The 21,812-nt window shown below is 41.4% G+C and overlaps 1 protein-coding gene across 13 annotated transcripts in view; it reads right to left on the minus strand.

Annotated features, from left to right (window-relative positions):
- Window positions 1–21,812, minus strand: part of kmt2d (lysine (K)-specific methyltransferase 2D) — a 235,081-nt gene that overhangs the window by 168,728 nt on the left and 44,541 nt on the right. For all 13 annotated transcript variants that reach the window (XM_078534392.1, XM_078534393.1, XM_078534388.1 and 10 more), the window contains 8 exons: window positions 17,818–17,953; window positions 16,413–16,663; window positions 13,177–13,286; window positions 11,973–12,135; window positions 8,973–9,144; window positions 6,995–7,109; window positions 5,416–5,603; window positions 4,486–4,637 (listed from right to left, as the gene is read on the minus strand). In XM_078534392.1, the coding sequence (XP_078390518.1) occupies window positions 4,486–4,637; window positions 5,416–5,603; window positions 6,995–7,109; window positions 8,973–9,144; window positions 11,973–12,135; window positions 13,177–13,286; window positions 16,413–16,663; window positions 17,818–17,953 (1,287 nt within the window). The remainder of the gene's footprint in view (window positions 1–4,485; window positions 4,638–5,415; window positions 5,604–6,994; window positions 7,110–8,972; window positions 9,145–11,972; window positions 12,136–13,176; window positions 13,287–16,412; window positions 16,664–17,817; window positions 17,954–21,812) is intronic.

A 21,812-nucleotide genomic window follows, 5' to 3' on the forward strand; every position in this document is an offset into this window, starting at 1 on the left:
AGCAAAGGTGAGCTTACTAATTTTTTTAAAATAAAAATCATAACAGGAATAGCCATTTTCCAGCAGAGGGCATCACAACAATGAAAGAGTTCATGGAGATGAGCACAATGTTCTCCCACCCTGCAAGAAATGGGATGGAACAACAGCCACCTATCATCACAACTACCAAATCAACAGAGCAGTTCAATACTAAGGAACAGAGGATGAAGAGACCCAATGCCAGGAAAATCTCCCAAATCAACAGTTTACCTTCAACGACAGAGCCTACCACTTCTCCAACAGTCATGCTAAGACATGGAAGGGTTATAAGGCCACCAGAACCTATGAACTCAGACTTGAAAGGGGGAGATGGGGTAGTAGTAATGTAAATGCATGGGGTGAACCAGATTAACTTGCAATACATTGGATAAAGACTTGGGGGTAGGGGTAGTGTAAGGGTTCAGCACACCGGGTTAATGTGGGACTGAGTACAGTTCTGCCCACAGTGATGTAAGAGAACACAACCTGCACTGAGGGGTTAGTCTGGTGTTGGACAGAGCTATGTGGACAAGTATGGAGACATTTCCTAGTTTGAAACCTTTACTGTATATATGTACATAATTCCTCTAGTTACAGTTAACCTACTTAAGACTACAAAGACTTCATTAAGACATAATGGTATCCAATGTCCGACAAGACTTTATAAACACTTATAATTTATGTATTCTAAAATGGTGATTCAGAAGTCTTACTCAAATAAGACAGGAGGACACAAGTGCACACCACACTTAAGATTTTATGGGTTAGCTTGTTAAAACAAAAAAAATGGAGAACACTGTACCAATTATTTAAGCAATGAAATCTCTTTGAGAAAAGGAGGTGATAGTGTAGTGGTATTGTCGCTGGACTAATACACCAGAGCTCCAGGTTAGAATCCCACCACAGCAGCTGGTGGAATTAAAAGCCTACTGCTGACCATGAAACCATTGTCAATTTTTATTTTAAAAAAAAAACACACTATCTGGTTCACTAATGTCCTGTACGAAGGAAATCTCCACAGCAATGTGGTCAACTCTTAACTGCCCTCTGTTTTGCTGGGCCATTTCACTCAATTGCAGCAAGCTGCTACAGCGTCTTAAAAGGAATGAAGCCAGATAGGGCACCTGGCATTCCACAACAGCAAACTCAGCCCTGTTGACCCTGTAAAGTCCTCCTTACTAACATCTGGGGGCTAGTGCCAAAACTGGGAGCGCGGTCTCTCAGACCAGTCAAGCAACAGCCTGACAGTCATCCTCAGGGAATCATACCTTACAGATAATGTCCCAGACATGTCCTGTCCCACAGGTATGACAGACCCAGCAAAGGTGGCAGCATAGCCATATACAGCCAGGAGGGAGTTAACATTGACTGTGCACGCCATGAAGTCTCATGGCATCAGGTCAAACATGGGTAAGGAAACCATCTGCTGATTGCCACGTACTATCCTCCCTCAGCTAATGAATCTGTGCTCCTCCATGTTGAGCACCACTTGAAGGAAGCACAGTGTGACAAGGATGTGGAATTTCAATGTCTATCACCCAAGAGTGACTCAGTAGCTGAGTCCTAAAGGACATAGTTGCTAGACTGGGTCTGCAGCATGTGGTGAGGGGAAAAACATACTTAACCTCCATCCTCACCAACTTGCCTGCTGCAGGTGCATCTGTCCATGAAAGTATCAGGAGTGACTGCCACTCCTGTTGCTGTGGAGACAAAATCCTGCCTTCACATTGAGGATACCCTCCATCCTGTTGTGGGCATTACCACCATGCTAAATGGTATAGTTTTCAAACAGATCTAGCAACTCAAGACTGGGCAACCATGAGCCACTGTGGGCCATCAGCAGAATTGTATTCAAACACAATCTGTAACCTCATGACCCAGCATATTTCCCCCATTGCCATCAAGCCAGTGGATCAACCCTAGTTCAAAGAGTGCATGCCAGGGGCAGCACCAGGCATACCTGTCAACCTGGTGAAGCTACAACACAGGACAACTTGTGTGCCAAACAGCAAATAATAGCCAGAGCTAAGCAATCCCATAACCAATGGATCCAATCTAAGTTCTGCCACATCCAGTCGTGCATGGTGGCAGACAACCACTGGAGGAGGCTCCACAAAGATCCCCATACTCGGTGACGGGTGAGCCCAGAACATCAGTGGAAAAGATGAGGCTGAAGCATTTGCCAGTCTTCAGCCAATTTGATTCACTCCGTGTGATTTGAAGAAATGGCTGAAGACACTGGATATTGCAACGGCTATGGGCCCTGACAATATTCCAGCAATAGTACTGAAGACTTGTGCTCCAGAACATTGTTCCAGTACAGCTACAACACAAGCATCTACCCAGTCATGTGGAAAATGGCACAGGTATGTCCTGTACACAAATCAGGACAAATCCAACCCAGCCAATTACCACCCCATCAGTCTAGTCTCAATCATCAGTAAAGTAATGGAAGGGGTCATCAACAGTGCTATCAAGTGACACTTGTTTAGCAATAACCTGCCCAGTGACCAGTTTGGGTTCCGCCAGGGCCACCCAGCTCCTGACCTCATTACAGCCTTAGTTCAAACATAGTCAAAACAGCTGAACGCCTGAGGTGAGTGTGACTGCCCTTGAAGTTAAGGCTGCATTTGGCAGTGTGTGGCTTCAAGGAGCCCTAGCAAAACTGGAGTCAATGGGAATCTGGGGGAAAACTCTCCACTGGTTGGAGTCATGCCTAGCACGAAGGAAGATGGCTTTGGCTGTTAGAGGTCAATGTTCTCCGCTCCAGGGCATCACTACAGGAGTTCCTCAGGACAGTGTCTTCGGCTCAACCATCTTCAGCTGCTTCATCAATGACCTTCCTCCCATCATAAGGTCAGGAGTGGGGATGTTCGCTGATGATTGTACAGTGTTCACCATTCACAACTCCTCAGATACTGAAGCAGTCCATGTCCAAATGCAGCAAGACCTGGACAATATCCAAGCTTGGGCTGACAAGTGGCAAGTAACATTGGTGCCAGGCAATGACCATCTCCGAAAGGAGAGAATATAACCATCACGTTCAATGGCATTACCATCACTGAATCCCCCACTCTCAACATCCTGGGGGCTCCCATTGACAAGAACCTGAACTAGACTAGCAATATTGTGGCTACAAGAACAGGTCAGAGGCTAGGAATCCTGTGCGAGTAACTCTCCTCCCGATTCCCCACATCCTGTCCACAATCTATAATGCACAAGTCAGGGGTGTGATGGAATACTCCCCACTTGCCTGGAGTCAAGAAGCTTGACACCGTCGAGGACAATGCAGTCCACTTGATTGGCATCATACCCACAAACATTCACTTCCTCCACCACCGGTGCACTGCAGGAATTCACCAAAGCTCCTTTAGCAGCGCCTTCCAAACCCACGACCACTACCATCTAGAAGGGCAAGGGCAGCAGATAGAGGGCAAGTTCCCCTCCAAGTCACTCAACATCCTTACTTGGAAATATATCACCATTCCTTCACTGTCACTGGGTCATAATTCTGGAACACCCTACCAGTACTGTGGGTGTACCTACACCACATGAACTGCAGCGGTTCAAGGAGGCAGCTCACCACCACCTTCTCAAGCGCAACTAGGGATGGGCAATAAATGCTGGCCCAGCCAGCGAAGCCCACATCCAGTGAGTGAATATTTTTTTAAAAACCGACAGCACAAGTACGGTATAACTCCTTGATTATATCCGCATTCACACAACCAAATTTTGCCCAAGTGACTATGATGAAGGGCTAAAAATGTTGTTTTATCATAACTCTCAGCTGTCATTCCCATTCAAATTTGTATTTGCATTCAGGAGAACATAGCACTGCATTAAATGTCACAAAGTCCCAGCTCATCCAGAATGGATAGGCTGGGGTGGTTGTTCTTGAAACAGAGGAGGCATCTAATTGAGATGCACAAAATTGTGAGGGGCCTGGATAGAGAAGGGCCCATTTATCTTAGCAGAAAGGCCAGTGACTCGGGGCATCAATTTAAAGTGATTGGCAATCTGATTAGTGAGATGAGGAAAAGTTTTTTTCACCCAGAGGGTGGTACAGGTCTGGAACGCAATGCCTGAAAGGGTGGTAGAAGTAGAAAACTTCATCTCATTTTAAAAAGATGTCTGGATGTGCCCTTGAAGTGCCGTAACCTGCAGGGCTACAGACCAAAAGCTGGATTAGGCTGGATGACGTTTTTTTTTTTGGCCAGCGCAGGTACAATGGGCCAACTGGCCTCCTATGCTGTAAACTTTCTATGACTCCATTATGGTATTATTAATCAAAGTTAAATCATTTTATTACACTACAGATTCTGACCTATAGTTGTAACAAGGTTTAGATGACCAAATTAAATGTGCATAGAATACTTTGATTTAACTTGCAAAAACATTTTCACTGCTGCCAAGTCAGTGCCAAACATTTGTCAGAAACAACCAAATATATCTAATAATAATTCATACCTGATTCCACTGACCCAAGTTTCAATCGCCTCTCATCAATGGGCTCAGGAGCCGCAAGGCCTGAGTTTTGCGATGGGTTTTTACACCTTGTACACGTGTACTGTTGCCCTGATAAATGGAGAGGTGAAGGACCACAGGCTGCATGGATCCACCTGAGAATAAAAAATACAACAAGCTAATGAAAAGTGACTTTCCAACACAGAACTTTAAATTGATAAGATGGAGTAGACAAGTACAAGAAATGCTGGAAATATTAAAATTACAATTCACTCCAAACACTTGGGATTCCTTTAGCATAATATAAGAATGAAAACACCAGGCTCTTCTCGAAAGGGAGTGGAGAGAGAAGCAGAGGACGAGTCACCCAAGACTGCACATTCCATCTGGGAGCTAGCTAGCAAAAATAAGGGAATAGGTTGCCTGTTAGTCAGGCAGAGTATGCATGCTATACAGTGAAGAAAACTATAAGGAGGTGAGGAGGGTGGGGGGGGAGCTTAAACGGGAAGTATCTTGACTAAACCATTTTGGAAGAGCAAGAGAATGTGTGTTTATGTAGAATGTAAAAAAAGTTGGATGAGGTTAAGTGGAAGAAGGCCTGTCTACAGCATAAGTACTGGCATAGATCAGTTGGGCCAAAGTGCCTGTTTCTGTGCAGTAAATTCTATGGAATTTTATGCAAGACTTCACTAGCTACCCTCTTAAAGTATTAAATTTCACCCACATTGATTTAGGTTCCATGCACATTATTAGTAACAAATCCGCATGGGCATGAGTGGGGGGTATTTGAGAGAAATCATAATAGAAGACCAATAAACTTCCACATACACACTAGGTGCGATTTACTATAGATGCAGGCAACCATGATGGCTGCTGCTAATGAACACCTTTTCCAAACCTGATAAATAATCACTAATGGCAGAAGCCACTTACCTTTGGCAGATATGGCAGTTTAATGTATCATCTGTTTGTCCATTTGTTTTACCACATATTGTGCACATGGCACTGTCCCTGTTCCTTTGCCAGTAACATTTCTCACACACTGAATAGTTCTGATGCCACTGTGCATTTGGATGCTTCCCTGCAGACCTTGAACCACAATCACTGCACACACGACAGTTCTGCAGAAAGAAATTAAAAATGAAATTGGCTTGCAAAGCCCCTTATGAGATGTCAAATTAGGTCTTCTATCCACTTGACACTTAACAGCTACTAGTGCAGCTTCAAATATTAGAAAATTAACAACGGAGCATTTCCACAAAGTTGCACTGAAAACTAAGCCCAACATAGGACTCTCGGATGTTGCATGGTTGTGCCTCAAACATCAGGCTGAAACGGAAACCACAAATCGTATCAACCAGAGTCTATCCTCCTTCCCTCCACTACTATCGTGTACAGTACGGCAGCAAGTCACTGTGCACACATTCTTATCTTAGAAAGCAGCGGAGTGGATTCTTAAAAAGAGAAGTTTTAAAATCTTCTGCCCTTTCCCTCTTTAGATCTTCCCACACTATGCACCATTCCTTAACCAAAAGGCCCACAAATAAGTGGGCTATTACCCAAACAGAGATCTTATCCTCTGCTCACCTGGAGCATTTCACAAAGTTATTAACAAACAAGGGAAATTTCATACTCATGATCAGTCAGTTGTTTTGACAGGTGGCGGCAGGAAGACTTAGATGATGCATATACAAGTGAACTAGTTTGCACTAGGTCAGATAAAAGAACAAAGGGACCAGCAGGGCTGGTAAGGAGGAATGGAATTTTTATAACAATGTTGAGCTACAGTCAAAAAGAGAAGGAAAACAGAACCACTGCAGGTAATCTAACTTTTTGCTCATTCAATCCATGCATGTAAATGAATTATCCAATGGTAGTACAGACTAAAAAATGTGAATATTCTACAGCAACATTGAGGTCAGCTTGGAGATCAGGAGCATCAAAGCACTTGTCACCTTGAGCTTTCATGACAGCAAATGCTTTGTAAAAGCAAGATGGGGTGGGGGAGGAGAGATTGACATATGGCCTCATTATACCACCAAACTTTTGGTCTTACTCCTCTCTTCTTCCTCCCCCACCCCCCAGCAAATTATGGACAGTAAATTTCTATGGGTGATATGCTTATTTTCAAAAAGTTGCCAATGAAAAAATTAGTCAAACAGATGAAGCTAAAGGATAGAAACCCTACCTGTTCAAAAAAATTCATAGCAATATATTTTACAGTTTCACCAACACCATTTTAACCATTAGCTGAAAAAGAAATGAAGCACACCCCAGACTTCCTGATGGTCAAAAGCAAATGAACCTACTATAGAAAGGTTTGCAAACTCTCATCCACCCTGGTGGAATTCATTGTACACAGAAAATGTTCACATACATGACTTTGAGTATCATTCAAATTGGAACTGGTGTGCCAAACATAGCAGACTGAAGACACCATGTAAACCACTGTAATGTCATCTATATCTGATACTGAACGGTATCTATAGAACACACGCATACAAGCACCCACCTTGCATTTCCAGCTATCAGTAGGCAGTGACTCCATTGCTGGTTTCAAACAAAATGTGTGATAGCCCTTGTCACATGCATCACACACAAGCATCATTGTGTCTGCACCAGGCTGCCTGCATGGGATTCAATAGGAGACATTACAACCTACTCTACATGAATCACAGCATAGAATAGTACAACACAGAATGAGGCCGTTCAGTGCAGAGTCCCCGCCATCTCTCTCGAAGCGTGATCCATTAATCCCACTCCCCTGCTCTTTCCCCATATGCCTGCAATTTTTAACTCCTTCAAATACTTATCCAATTCCCTTTTGAAGGCTGCATCCAACACCCTATTGAGCAGTGCATTCCAAACCCAAACTGCTCATTGCATAAAAGTATGCCTTCATATCGCCTCTGGCTCTTTTGCCAATTACCTTAAATCTAAGTTGTCATTGTTGCGCTGAAATGTTTTACAGATGTATGTTGATAGAAACTTATACAAATATTGGGTCAAACATGGACAAAAGAGCTGAACTCCAGGCCTGAGGTGAGTGGAACTGCCCTTGAAATCAAGGCTGCATTTGATTGTGTAGCATCAAGGAGTTCTTGCAAAAGTGGAGTCAATGGGAATCGGGGGGGGGGGGGACTCTCCACTGGTTGAGAGTCATACCTAGCACAAAGGAAGATGGTTGGGGTTGTTGGAGGTCAGTTCCAGGGCATCACTACAGGAGTTCCTCAAGGTAGTGTCCTCGACCCAACCAGCTTCAGCTACTTCATTAATGACCTTCCCTCCATCATAAGGTCAGAAGTGGGGATGTTTGCTGATGATTGCACAATGTTCATCACCATTCACGACTCCTCAGATACTGAAGCAGTCCATGTCCAAATGCAGTAAGGCCTGGACAATATCCAGGCTTGGGCTGACAAGTGGCAAGTAACATTCGTGTTACACAAGTGCCAGGCGATGACCATCTCCCCATGACATTCAATGGCATTACCATCACCAAACCCTGGGGGTTATCATTGACCAGAAACTGAACTGGACTAGCCATATAAATACTGTGGCTACAAGAGCAGGTCAGAGGCTGGGAATCCTGCAGCAAGTAACTCACCACCTGATTCCCAAAGCCTGTCCACCATCTATAAGGCACAAGTCAGTGTGATGGAATACTCTCCACTTGCCTGGATGAGTGAAGTTCCAACAACACAAGAAGCTTGACAAAATCCAGGACAAAGCAATGCACTTGATTGGCATCCCATCCACAAACATTCACTCCCTCCGCCACCGACGCACAACGGCAGCAATGTGCACCATCTACAAATGCACTGCAGGAACTCATCAAGGCTCCTTAGACAGCACCTTGCAAACCCACGACCCCTACCATCTAGAAGGACAAGGGCAGCAGACACATGGGAACACCACCATCTGGAAGCTCCCCTCCAAGCCACTCACCATCCTGACTTGGAAATATATCGCCTTCATTCCTTCACTGTCGCTGGGTCAAAATCCTGAAATTCCCTTCCTAACAGCACTGTGGGTGTACCTACATCACATGGACTGCAGCTGTTCAAGAAGGCAGCTCACCACCACCTTCAAGGGTAATTAGGGATGGGCAATAAATGCTGACCCAGCCAGCGACATCCACATCCCATGAATGAATATATAAAAAGAGCACACCAACTTTCAACGCAACATACTGGATTAGTTAATGGATACATCAAGGCATAAAAATAGCAGTCCAATACATTAGTAAATTACCTCTACATTATGTATACTGTATACAGTAAAACTATACAAATTACAGCACACGGTAGCACGATAAAACACTTTAAAAGAGCGAATATGGGCTACATACCCTCATATTTGCATTTTTTGCTGCAACTATTAGCATTCCAATAGCAAAACAGGTTACACAGGTTTTATCTACAGTCGAGCTCTCCTTGACAATGTTGTATTACTAATGCAGATTGTATCTATCTGAAAGAGTTACAAACCTGCAAGTCTGGCATACTTTGCACTCGGGGCACTGCCAACCAGCACGTTTAACTGGCGTCACGACAATTTCCAGACATGCACCATGATAATGCAGTCCGCAGCTGGTACAGAAAATAAGGTCCAGGAGATCCCCTGGAGCGTCACACACACCACAATTTGCCTCATCCTTTGCTAAAATGGAATTAAAAAAAAAAAGGGTAACATGTAAAGACTTCTGTTATAACAATTTACTGCTTGTTACTGACCAGTTTCAAATCAGAGATTGGGAACCTGCAAAGGTTAATCACTTTTTAACACATTTGATTCAAGTCATCTTTTTAACAGATAAACCAAGTTAGCCCTGTGTTAATCAGCAGAGAGGTCTTTCTGGTTGCCATGGGAGAAAACATCCTAAAGATCCTAAAACAGGCCCAAACCTAGGTCACAATACAGAGCTGGAATCACTACTGCAGTCGTTAAGATTTTCCAGAAGCAATCACAATCATCAGCTCGACTTTAAATTAGTTTTGGCAGCCGAAAATAAAACTACCTATTTGGAAGTTAGAACCATTAGCAAAAGTACCCAACTAGTCAGAAAACCGTTACATCTAAACACCAACACCACCATTTTTGATTTTATGCACTTATTTCACCTCAAGGCATTTTGATTTTGTTGTAAATGTGTTCTATTTAGACTGGTTCTCAAATTGGAATTTGAGCTTGGCTTTTATCATTGGTTCACCAGTTCAACTTTCACCACATAAATGAAAGATATCATTATTTTCTGTTACGATAACAAAGCAAACCAGACTAAGATTATGTCTAAAATACATTAAAAAGAATTAGTCTCAAAATTCCATAAATGGCACTGGCAATGTAATAAAATGTGGTAAAATTAAAAAATGTGGCAAAATTGAAACAATTAGCAACCCCACCCCTTGCAGAGTATTTCCCAGGTACGCAATCTTTTGAAAAGAACTCACCCCACCTCCCATGTCCCCTCTTCACCTTGGTTTAATTATCACTTCACCCTGCTTGAATTGAACATTGCCCTTTCTCTTCACTCCCCATATACTGGAGGTCAATGCAAATATATGTAATGCAGTGAAGGCAATCTAATAATATTTGCCAATGAGCAGTGCTTAGGTCATGTAGTGTGATTAGTATAGTAGGGCTTAACTAACAGTATATGGTGGTTCAACTGTATTGACATTAAAATTATCCCATACTGGATTCAAGCAACCCACTCTCAACCTTAAAATTTCAGCTGAATCTATTGCTATCCAGATGTCCTTTTCGATAAAGCTAAAGTTCACCAGTGAGAATAAAAGAAATATTTCACAACAAAGTTTTACTTCTCTGAGCAAGTCAAGATGGTGAAGTTCAGAAATTAGCCTGACAGCAATACCCCATAACTAGGTTGCCTGAAGGCAGGAGACTTTGGGACAGACTGAAGCATATTGAAGCACTGTATACAGGCCATTTCTAATGGACAAAGGTTTGTCAGCTCTCTTACTGTCCACCTTACCAACAAAAGATTTGCATCCCAGATTTGTCCTGTCCACATGAGTATACAGAAACTGCGCTATTGCTGTCAACGGAGTTCCAGTGGCCAAACCTCCATGTTCAGAGTTGTTGCCGGGCTCACTCCACAATCGTCCCATCAGCAAGTTATCAAGATGCAAGCGCATACTACAATTTTTCACATACTTCATGTCCCCTTTTAGATAGTATCCTGCTGCTTATGAATCACTCTCTCTCATTCACTTACATGAGGCATTTAAGGGGAAGCTAAATAAGCATAAGGGAGAAAGTATTGGAGGCTTATCTCATAGGTAGATGGGGAAAGGTGGGGGGAGGCTCAAGTGGAGCATAGATTTCTAGTTGCAGGTCATTCAGCCCAACCAACTTGTACATTATAAACAGTTCAGTATAGAAGTCCAGCTGGGTAACAGTGCATCAAGAGTTTAAACTGTGTTCATTGTCATCAAATCAAAACTCACCCTGCATTACTCAGACTTTCGACACACCTCCTAACCCTACCCCAATAAGCACCCATCCACATACCCACCCCAAAGGCCTGTGGCTGCCATCTAATCCTCACTAACTTGTTTTACCTGTCTACCCCACCTCAGTCCCCTCTCGCATATCTTAGTACACCTACACCTTTCCTTTCCCATTACCTTCTCATTCCTCACCTCCCATTTCCCTTCCTTTTGACCTCTCTCTTCACCCTCCGATCAACCTGCTCCTTTCACCAACCTCACATCAGTTCCGTTATCCACCACCCTCTAAACCCCGCTTGACCTGAAAAATTCAATTTGAGCTTGACTACCAGGACACAGCCATGAGATAGAGGAGTATTAAATGCAGTCGGGAACGTAAAACCATTTCGATGTTGGGAGACATTTAGATTTATGCAACCCAAACTGGTAACAGAACAAATGATTCAGTCAGGTTGTATTTTGTTTCTTAAACAAATCTCCTCTCCGACCCTTTCATCTTCAAAAATGCATCCAGCTGCAGCTGGGATATGGCTCTATATCTACCGTTCACTTTCCAGATTTGCCCAAACAATCACATCTAGAAAGCTGAGATTGAAGGGAGATAACCCAGTTAAACACTAACCCCAAATCTCTCATCCAACATCTGCAATCCATGCACTTGTTAATAGGGGTCAATGAACAGCAACCAGTTAATCTTGGTTGATATTCACCTTCCTTCACCGAGGATTGCTTAGACCAGTTGCAGGCCCCTGACCATTTTCTCCGAGATCAGGCCAATTAGTGCCAGATATCAAACCCAGGACCTTTTGGACAGCTTAGTACAGCAACAGACATGGCATTTACCCACAGATATTGAGGAGCCAGGTTCCCACTTTAGATACAAAAAAATAAGGCACATTCACATACATCAGCTATTTCTTGTACCAAATTTAAATATTTGCAGCTCCCTATCAAGTAGTGCAGTAAGAATGACACCGTTAACACTGAAGATTATTTAAAGCATATGTTTAGTACCTATCTCCACTGCTTTATCAATATGTTCTGGACACAGAAGGGTCAAGGATTTCATTGACTGAAAGGATCCAGATGCTGCTGCGCAGGGAAAGTGGTACGATCTTAAACATCCCTCCATCTGGCACTGGATGGTAGCGCCCAACCGTTTACAATACTCACATTTCTGTGAAACAAAATATAAATATTACTTTTAAAATGTTATACATTGCTATAAATTAACACTTAAGCAAAAAAAAATCAGGCAGAATGGATAACTATATTAAAATTAGAGTATTAAGATGGACACATTTGCACAACTGTAGATTTCAAAAGACAAATGCAGCCTTAGTAGTTTGACAGCTAAGTCAAATTGCTACACTTTAAATGTGCCATCATTCCAGTTTGCTGAAGTGCGCAATCAAGCAATGGACACACTGTTACATGTCCATAGTCCACTGCTATTCTTGCTGTTACCCTTGTGCAATAAAGATTTCATTTCAGATATCAAAATTCTCTGCGACTGCTATACAACCTACATTTTGGGAACAAGATTAAAAAAAAAATATCGAGTCCACCTCCCATCTCTGGAAGCCATCACAGTGAAGGAGCAAGATGAAGGGCCAGCTTCAATCATTTACTCATCCACAAAACTAAACTGCTCTATGAATTCCTATTAAAAATATGAAGGAAAAGCAAAACTTTTTGCAGCCCCATTATTACATCTAATGGAGTAAGAGATACTCAAAACTACTGCAATTACCTTTGGGCCTCCCCCTTGACGATCTGGGAAGTCGGGTGCTGTTTACCAAACTAGAATTTAATACCATGCCCCTTTTTTACGCACCAGCAAAAGGAGGCAAACTGACACTTTTAAGACATAGGGTCATCCCAGTTTCCACAAACAAGTTGAAATATTAAAATAGGACAACTGGCACTATAGCTTCTCCTCTCAAAAATTACCATGCCTCCACCAGTCAATGGTCAACAGTAACAAAAAAAAACTGGTACATATCAGAGAGTTGTGCCCCAATATTTTATGCTGTAACATTTAGCATTCTTGAGGGTGGCCCTTGAGCAAGTTATCAGTTGGGATTGTGGTCCTAAAACTTCAGTAATCTTATAGGACAACTAATGTTTTGTTAATCAGCCCTCTCCAAGAGCTCAAAAAAAAGGGTAAACTATGTACTACTCGAAGAACCCAAAGTTATGAAATTTTATCTCTTACCTGTGAGACACCTGAGATTACAGCTTTGTCCACGTTGACCAGTTTTTGCCCCTCACCCTGTTCAACACCATTTGACCAGGCTGCACACCAATGATGAGCCCAGAAATGCCCTGTGGATAAAAATATTAAAGATCAGAAACAAAATCTGTTCTTGGAGCAGTGTAAATTTGATACTTTCCTTTAGGTTTCCTAATGTTTTGGATTTTGTAATTGTAATGACAGTGAAACAGTCAGCATTCGCCATCATTACAACTGTGAAACCCATGGCAATTTCTGGTGTCCGCACATGTGCAGTTAAACGCAAATATCCAGAAGTTACTGTCAGTGATTCCCCCTCATGGTGCACTGTTGAAGTTTTGCAGATGGAAATCAAATGAATTGATGTGAACTTCCACTGTTACGTGCATAGGTCTCATAAAACCCTTGAAAAGAATTACTGCATGCCAAGTTCATAATTATTTTTGAACAACATCTCTGGGCCCGAAAAACTAATTTTATATTTGTGGAATGTCAAAATTCTTCATGATTAAAAATTGCACTTTTTAAAAAAAGTTCACAATATTTCAGTTTATACTTTATTCCCATGTGCATATCCCAGTCTATTCCACTCTCTACAAAATGATTAAAAAGTGAAGGGTAAACAGTGCATTTTACTTCCTGGTTTGTTGTGCAGATTCTTCAATGTGATTGGCTACTTGGCCTGCTTGACGACATCACTGCTGCTGGACTTTGGAGATCCCCTATAGTCAGTGCCAGAATCAAATTAATGATGGGAAAGGTGAAATTCACCTTACAGAGATCACTCAATCTTTGTGGACAGTTTGAGGTAATTAACTTTAACAATTGTCTTTAACAATGTAATTAATTTCAAATCTATTTGTTGATCCATTATTAAATTAACATTTTAATAATATTTTGGGAGAATAAAAACCCCAATAGAAGATCTGACTATATCTAATGCTGGTTAGAGAAATAATCAAATGCAAGGTAAGACAGATCTCCAGTGTATCATGCTAAATGGTTGCAATGATCAGGCTACACTGAGTAGTGCAGAAAATTAGTTCCATTCAGTGCTGCAAATTAACCTCAAAAACTAAACAGGAATTTTGCTTAAAACTTATGAACTACCCGTTTGGAAGCACCAATGATTTCAAAAATATAGCATGGAAAAAAGAAATGCTGGAGCCAAGGACATCAAATGCTAGATAACAATTTTTCAACTTTTTGTACATCAGCATCAGACCACACATCGGATTAGGTCATTAACAAGTTAAATGCATGGCAAAGGCCCTGGTACAACAATGTTGCTTAACCCAAGTCTCACAAAGCATTCTTCTTCCACTAGCATGCCATTTAATTTTTGCCATTTGCCATCAGATTATGGATATTTTTTATCCTGGGGAGTGTGTGTATTAGGGTTTGAGCCAGGTTAAAACTCATTCAACTAGGACCCTATGGAAGGAGAAGACTTCTTTCTTGTCTGGGCTAACTTGAAACCTAAGTCATGGGGGTAAAAGACAAGTGTGCAAAACCATCACACTCTCTCTTGAGATACATTGATAAGATAGACTGATGCAGTTTGTGTTTTTACCATAGTTTTGTCCCAACACATTCTACATGATTACACTAGTTACAATTCAATAAGTCAACTGAGCCAACGGAATTCCCAGCATTAAATCAAGAGTACTGAAGAGGACATCTGTAAACAATAATAAATAAAGGTTGAAATGTTTGCAATGTCATTACTGTTTCTGGCAGGTGCACAGCAGTTTCCCTCCACATAAAAGGAGAAAAAAAAACACTTGCATTTAGCGCCTGATCTCAAACATCTCAAAGCGTTTCAATTACAATTCATTACTTTGAAGTGCAGCAAATTATGTAGGCAAATGCGACAGCCATTTTGCGCACAGCAAGATCCTCAAAAAAGCAATGAGATGACTGACCAGTTAATGATTTTTTGGTGGTGCTTGTTAAGGGAAGAATGTTAGCCAAACTTCAGGAAGAATCGATTGCTCTTCAAATAGTTATCTTTAAAGTAACCTGAACCATTGGAACAGGCAGCCATAGCCTTGCGATATGTCTCATCTAAAAGATGATGCAGCATTTCCTCAGTAGTGTGCTACAGCATTACTCCAGATTATGAGCTCAAATTCTGGAATGAGCTTTGAACCAAAAAAAGGTTCTGACTCAGGAAAGAATGAATTACCATCTGAGCCAAGCTGACAAATTGTCACATACTGCAAAGAGCTGTTCTGTTGAATCGCACACCAGAAGGTATCATGATGCCCAAGTGGATAAATGCACCATAACGGTGTGGTACAGAGCCAGAGACCAGGAAAGTCTCACATTTGACATCTAGTCTATAAGAAGTTATCCAAATGCAGCCAAAGTGTCACCAGTCAGGAGCAATGAAAAGGTGAGTGGAAGGAGAAACTAGATATTTGACTTGTCTTTGTTGGGGGAGGAAGAGAGAAAGAGGGGAAGAGAGAGGAAAAATATAACCATCAGAAATTCTGTTCCTGATCACCATCAGATAATTCAGATGGGAAAGTGTAGCTGTGGATGCAAGGCAACAACAGGACCTGACTCAGCTGCCAAGACAATTCAGAGCTTTATCACAAAATACTTTATGAAAAGTTAACCCGGAAGTGTTACTTCAACTGTGCAGTTTAGTGTGGCTTTATGTAATCAAGACTTTTAGAAAAAAACAATGTAGAAACTTAAAGCAGTTTGTTTGAGGCCCTACAGACCATCATCTCTTTTCCTCTCACATTTACATTCTTCTGCTCTTTGCTCAGTTAACCCAAGATCATACTTGGTTGGTATTATACCAACATGAAGTTGTTTTCTAAATGAATTAAATCTATATCAATGATCTGTCAAGGACTCCATCTGCATATGCAATACTCCAGACTGAAGCTTTCAAGTCCACAGTAAAAGGGGATCATACAATGGCATTGTTGCTACTGCTGAATCATTCTGGACTACTCAATGATTCCATCATTCAAGTCATTAAAAAGTAATAGATTTAACAGGATTAAAAAACTAAAACCTTAATGAATCCAAACTGTAATCTTTTCAACACAAATTTATTGGGGAAAGGAGGGTAAAAAACAATTTTATAAGAATCTTTAGCACGTAACACATTTAATACAGAATTGATACCCCTGAAATCCAACTGGGAACAGTTTGGGGAAGTGTTGGACTCTAAACAATAAAGTAAACAGTTTTTTCACCTGTTGACTCAAAGAGAGCCATTGTTGTTGCACTTTGCTCAAAGCCAACTCGTGCGAGCTCATCTGAGAGCCCCTCCACCCCTGAAACACTCGTGTGCCTCGACGCTGGACTGGCTGCCCTCTCCATTCGGTTAGTCCCTCCATTTCCAAGTTCATCCAATGCAGCCGATGGATCAAATTGCTTCAGCTCTCTTTGCCCATGTAAACTCTGCTCTCCACAGTTACAAAATACGCACAGCTTCTGCTCCAAGCTGGACAAAAAGATGATTCAAAACATTAGCTCTCTTCATAACTGATTTTTTCAGTCACATTTTCAATAATAGCCTTTATCTTTATTATTTCTTCTGCTTACGTTAGCCAATTTGTACTAATCTTTAAAATACAGCTACCCTGAGACTGGTGCCTCATTGCTAGCCACAAGTTCAGAAAAATATTTGAATTCCTTTTCAACTATTTCTCTACAATTATATAAGTTGATAAGAGTGAAGTTATTGCTCATTCAAACCAAACCACCAGTACGCAGCAAAATCTGCATCATGAAAAGTAATGTCGGTTATAAATCTGAACTAGAAATGTTTATTTGGAAAAGCTTGATTCAGGTGAACTTTTAGTGCAGTGTTAAAAAGAACTCATTATAAACCACTACCCTGATAGAGTTCAGATCAGCCCTGTCCTCCCACTATATGTAATACAGGACTTAACGCCTTGAAATTATTAAACCACGACACATTCATCATATTATCTTTGCCACTAGAGTTTGTTGCTACTATCCATTTCCTTTTTATCTCTACTGTACTTAGATGCTGGTTCTTTCTTTCTCCAGCTCACCTTTTCACCATCATGAAACTCAATCTTCTTCCTTTTATGAAGGTAAACTGCAGAAAAGTACTTTCCCACTTGGTTCACAGTCTTTCACAGACAGACGTTGGAGGTTCAACTTGCTGTGACACACCAGTGGGACTCAAATTCATGCTAAGTTCCAGATTTCATCTGTGCTAGCAAGGCAGATGTACTAACAGAACCAAGAGCTTCCTCAATCACCTAACAGCTGGTTCAAAGGCAGCACAGAGACACACAAGAACAGGAACACCAGAAACGTAGCAAAGAATGAGTCAAAGAACACAGGCCACAGAAAAGACAGAAGAAACACTGTGCCTTAAGAACTGTGGTCATAAATTAATTAAAAGCAGATATAGGCATCTGGTGAGAAAGGCAAGGAGCAATTTTCAGATGAGTATAGACTATCCTTCACTATCCCTTAAGAAAATTATGAAATACTGCAATTTATCATAGATAATCAGCCACTACTGGATTAAATGAAGGGGAATTGTGAATTTTCCTCTCTCAGAAGCTTGGAGGAATGCCCTCAGGTCCCCAGGGATCTTCTGTACATTTCTCCTCATACCTGCACTGCTCCTTGTGCTGCTCTTTCAAAACTGGCTCCGATGTTTCTTCTTGTTTTGAGCAACCACGAGATACAGACGGATCAGCTTCTTCGTCTTCTGCTAAACAACTAGTTTCAGCCGAGTCAATGTTCATAGCTGCAACAGAAAATGAAGCTGTTCTAACTATTAATCCTGAATGCATTATGAACTATTTTATAACAAATTTCAGGCATACCTTTTGCAAAATCATTACCTACTTTTCATGAGCTTTACTGTTAAACTACAAACCAATTAACTTCATTACCCACGGGGTTATAGCCTTTTGTCACTCTAAGTGAATGCAACATCTAGGCGAGTGTGGTTGCCACCAACACCAGGAATGGATATACAAGCCTGATTCTGGAATCATTTTTCATTTCTTTTATAATCAGCAAGCAAACTAAGTTGAACAGGATGTTTAGAACAAGAGATCTAAGTTTCTGCTAAAAAACATAAAAGAGCTGAAAATGCATCCCAAGTCAAAATGAGAACAAAGATGCAGGTATGGGATTTTTATGTAGAAACTGAACTAGGCTCAGAAGACCAGCCATACTCAAGCATTCTTATTCACTTGTTGAAATTCTACATACAAATGAATTGAAACCTGCTACCTAAATGACTCAATAGGTAAAAATGCGAGCAAGACATAACAGTTCAGTTTCTGGTCCAAATTAGCTGATCTTCGCCACTGTAGGACAGATGTGACAAATGGCCTCAACAACCTGGGATAAAACTGGTGGGGGTACGAGGAAGAAAGAGAAAATCACCCAAGATCCTACTCCCAAGAGCTACTCAATATGCAGATGTGCTGGAGTGTGGTATGGATACTATGTGAGCACATGACTGGAAAAGTCAACATTCACCAACTAGGTTCACAAATGAAGAATGGCCACTTGGGAAAAGTGTTAAGAGGTTCTTAGCTTCCATTGAACCTCACCCAACGCAAGTCACTTCTTAGGAAAGGGCAGCAAAGAAATCTGGTAGAAATGTAATTGTGTCAAATTGGCACAGAAAAATGGAGGTGGAATTCAGCAGTATTTACTACATAGGTCAATTTGGGGCCCAGCAATGCTGAATTATCTTAGTTTCTAAAAGTTTTATTCTACATAGTTGCTCTATAGCTATCAAGAGAAACACATCAAATACAGATAATGGCTACAGGACAAGCAGAATGAGTCTGGTACTTCCTGTTCACAAAGGAAGAATAATGAAACACACTCAATCATCCATTTAGGCAAACATATTTTTCTAAAAGATATGCCCAAAGATTTGTTCGAAAACATGCCACCGCTTGAAATGAACTTCTTGGTTTCACCTGCATTAAGCCCAAAAGTTACGTTTATTAAAGCGATGCATCCTTTCAAGGGTAGTGGCATATGCCAAACGATAAATGTGTGTGTCCAATATTCCCCATGGAAAATTTCCAGTTTTACACCTGGAATGATTAACAGCAAATAACATTCAATAAGATAAATGCAAGTGAACATCCTGCAGGATGACCCTGGAGTAGCTGGTGGTTTTAGTAGAGAAGAGCGAGGCAAGAGACATAGTCCAGCCAGATTTAGTGTGGAGCTGCAGATAGGTTCAAGCTTGCATCGCTGGGAATCAATGCAAAGATGGAGTCTATGCCAAGGTAACAACCAGAATGCGACAGAGTGAAGCTTTTACTGGGAACAGGACGGGGTAAAGGAGGAGTTGTGGAGCAGATTGGTAGCTCAATTACCACCATGGTGAATGGAGGGCCAAAAGCTAGACAGTGGGCATTTTGAAAGTGCAAGCCTAAATGACTTGATGAAGCAATATTTCCAGGGGCAGACAGAAGATAGTAGAGTTGGAAGGAGGTAAGGGTTGTGGGTGATGGAGGATACAAAAAGTGATCGGAGAGGGTCTCATCGAAGGTCAAGAATGTGGGAGTCGAGGCCAAGAGATGGCAAGATCAAGTGGGTAGCTGTGCATACAATTAAGAGAGTTTACATGCAGGGAGAGATTAAGGGAAGACAAGAGAGCAGTGAAATCATGAGAAAGAGGGCAAGGTGAATTGATATGGAAAATGATTTCACTCAGTGCAGAGCAAGGATATCTTAGATGCACTCTAGTGTCCCAGAATATTGGTCACATCCACCACCTGAGAAGGTTTAGCTATAATCATCTCATGAAGAGATATGCATCCACTACCACAAATATTATTACTACCATCAACCTAACAGGTTCATATAGAGCACTGAGCCTGAATCTCAACAGTTGAGGGCGGAGGAGAAGAAAAAGGAAGCAGAGCGGCATAGATGTGAAGTGATCTGGCACCAACTAGTCTATATCAAAGTTGTCTCCTTTCCTCGGGGTTGCACCTTAACATGGTGCAAAGGATTGCATGCGCTAAGTACAACTCCTAGTCGGGCCACCCAAACCAGACAGATCAAAAGGTAGGAACCAGACTAAAGGCACTCTGCTGATCCACTGGTTGGGTGTTGTGAATCAGACTAATGATATGCCCATGTAAAAATGTCTCGTTATAAAACAAATCAGAGACAAGACGAGACTGTTACAGGCTTGCAAAATATTAACATCAACAGTGGAGAGCCACAATCTGCTGGACATAAGGCAAGGTGACACTCCAACTGAAGTCAAGTATCTTCATCTGAGCAAACAGCAGTAGGCATAGGAGACCAACTAACTCACTAAATGGCCAGCTCTTCAAGAGTCGGTGCTGGCGCAATGGCCTAATGGTCCCCTTTGGTGCTGCAAAATTTTATGATTCTATATTAGTATTTGCGCTTTATTTGAAAACACTATTTAGGGTTACTGTGTATAGTAGTGGTCTCCTTATTTAAGGAAAGATGTAAAAAAAGTGTCAGAAGCAGTTCAGAGAAGGTTTACTAGGTTAATACCAGGAATGGGTGGGTTGTCTTATGAGGAAAGATTGGACAGGCTAGGCTTGTATCCACTGGAGTTTAGAAGAGTAAGAAGTGACTTGATCAAAACCTTTAAGACCCTGAGGGGTCTTGACAGGGTCGATCCAGAGGGGATGTTTCCTCTTGTGGGAAAATCAAGAACTAGGGGTCACTGTTTAAAATTAAGGGGTCGCTCATTTAAGACAGAGATAAGGAGAATTTTTTCTCTGAGGGTTGAGTCTTTGGAACTCTCTTCCTTAAAAGGCAGCGGAAGCAGGGTCTTTGAATATTTTTAAGGCAGAACTAGATAGATTCTTGATTAACAAGGGGGTGAAAGGCTATTGGGGGTAGGCAGGTTACAATCAGATCAGCCATGATCTTATTGAATGGCAGAGCAGGCTTGAAGGGCTGAGTGGCCAACTCCTGCTCCTAGTTCGTATGTAATTAAAACCCAGTGTCAAAGACTAGCACAGTATTATTATGCCACCTTCTGAAGAGAAAGATCATGTGCAAGCATTAATAAAACTAGCTGCAGAAGTAAATTGAAAAAGGTTTTGCCCATGTGATGAATTTCCCTAGATATCCTGGCAAGTGAAAACACTCTGGGTTATAGGGGTTCACATACAAGTGCAGTCAGAAATGTAGAGATCAAAGAATACCTAGGGTGAATTAAAAACCCAAACGAAACACAGGTCCCCTCAGAGTTCTTACCATTGACTGAAGTTGAACAATATATGTTAAACAGTATCTGGTTTATATACACTGCCACTTACAAAATTACACAAATGTAAACTTCAATGGTAAAATTAGAGAAGTCGCTATTGCTTTGTGCATACAGATTTGCATCAAGGGAAAGCTTAGAGAAGACTTCAGGGATTCATATGAAAACAGGTTGTATTTACTGTGAATTACAACTTGGTATGCATTTCCCACTATAGATTATGTTGCAATACAACTTACATATTACAAAAATGCTAATTTTAGCAGTATGTTTTTCCAAGTGCAAAATATTCTGAAAATATTGGGCCATTACTTTGCTAATGATATCCAATTTGCACATTTATAGCTGCTCAAATTTAACTCCCTGG

The sequence above is a fragment of the Cetorhinus maximus genome, chromosome X, assembly GCF_964194155.1.
Source record: "Cetorhinus maximus chromosome X, sCetMax3.hap1.1, whole genome shotgun sequence".
Lineage (NCBI taxonomy): Eukaryota > Metazoa > Chordata > Chondrichthyes > Lamniformes > Cetorhinidae > Cetorhinus > Cetorhinus maximus.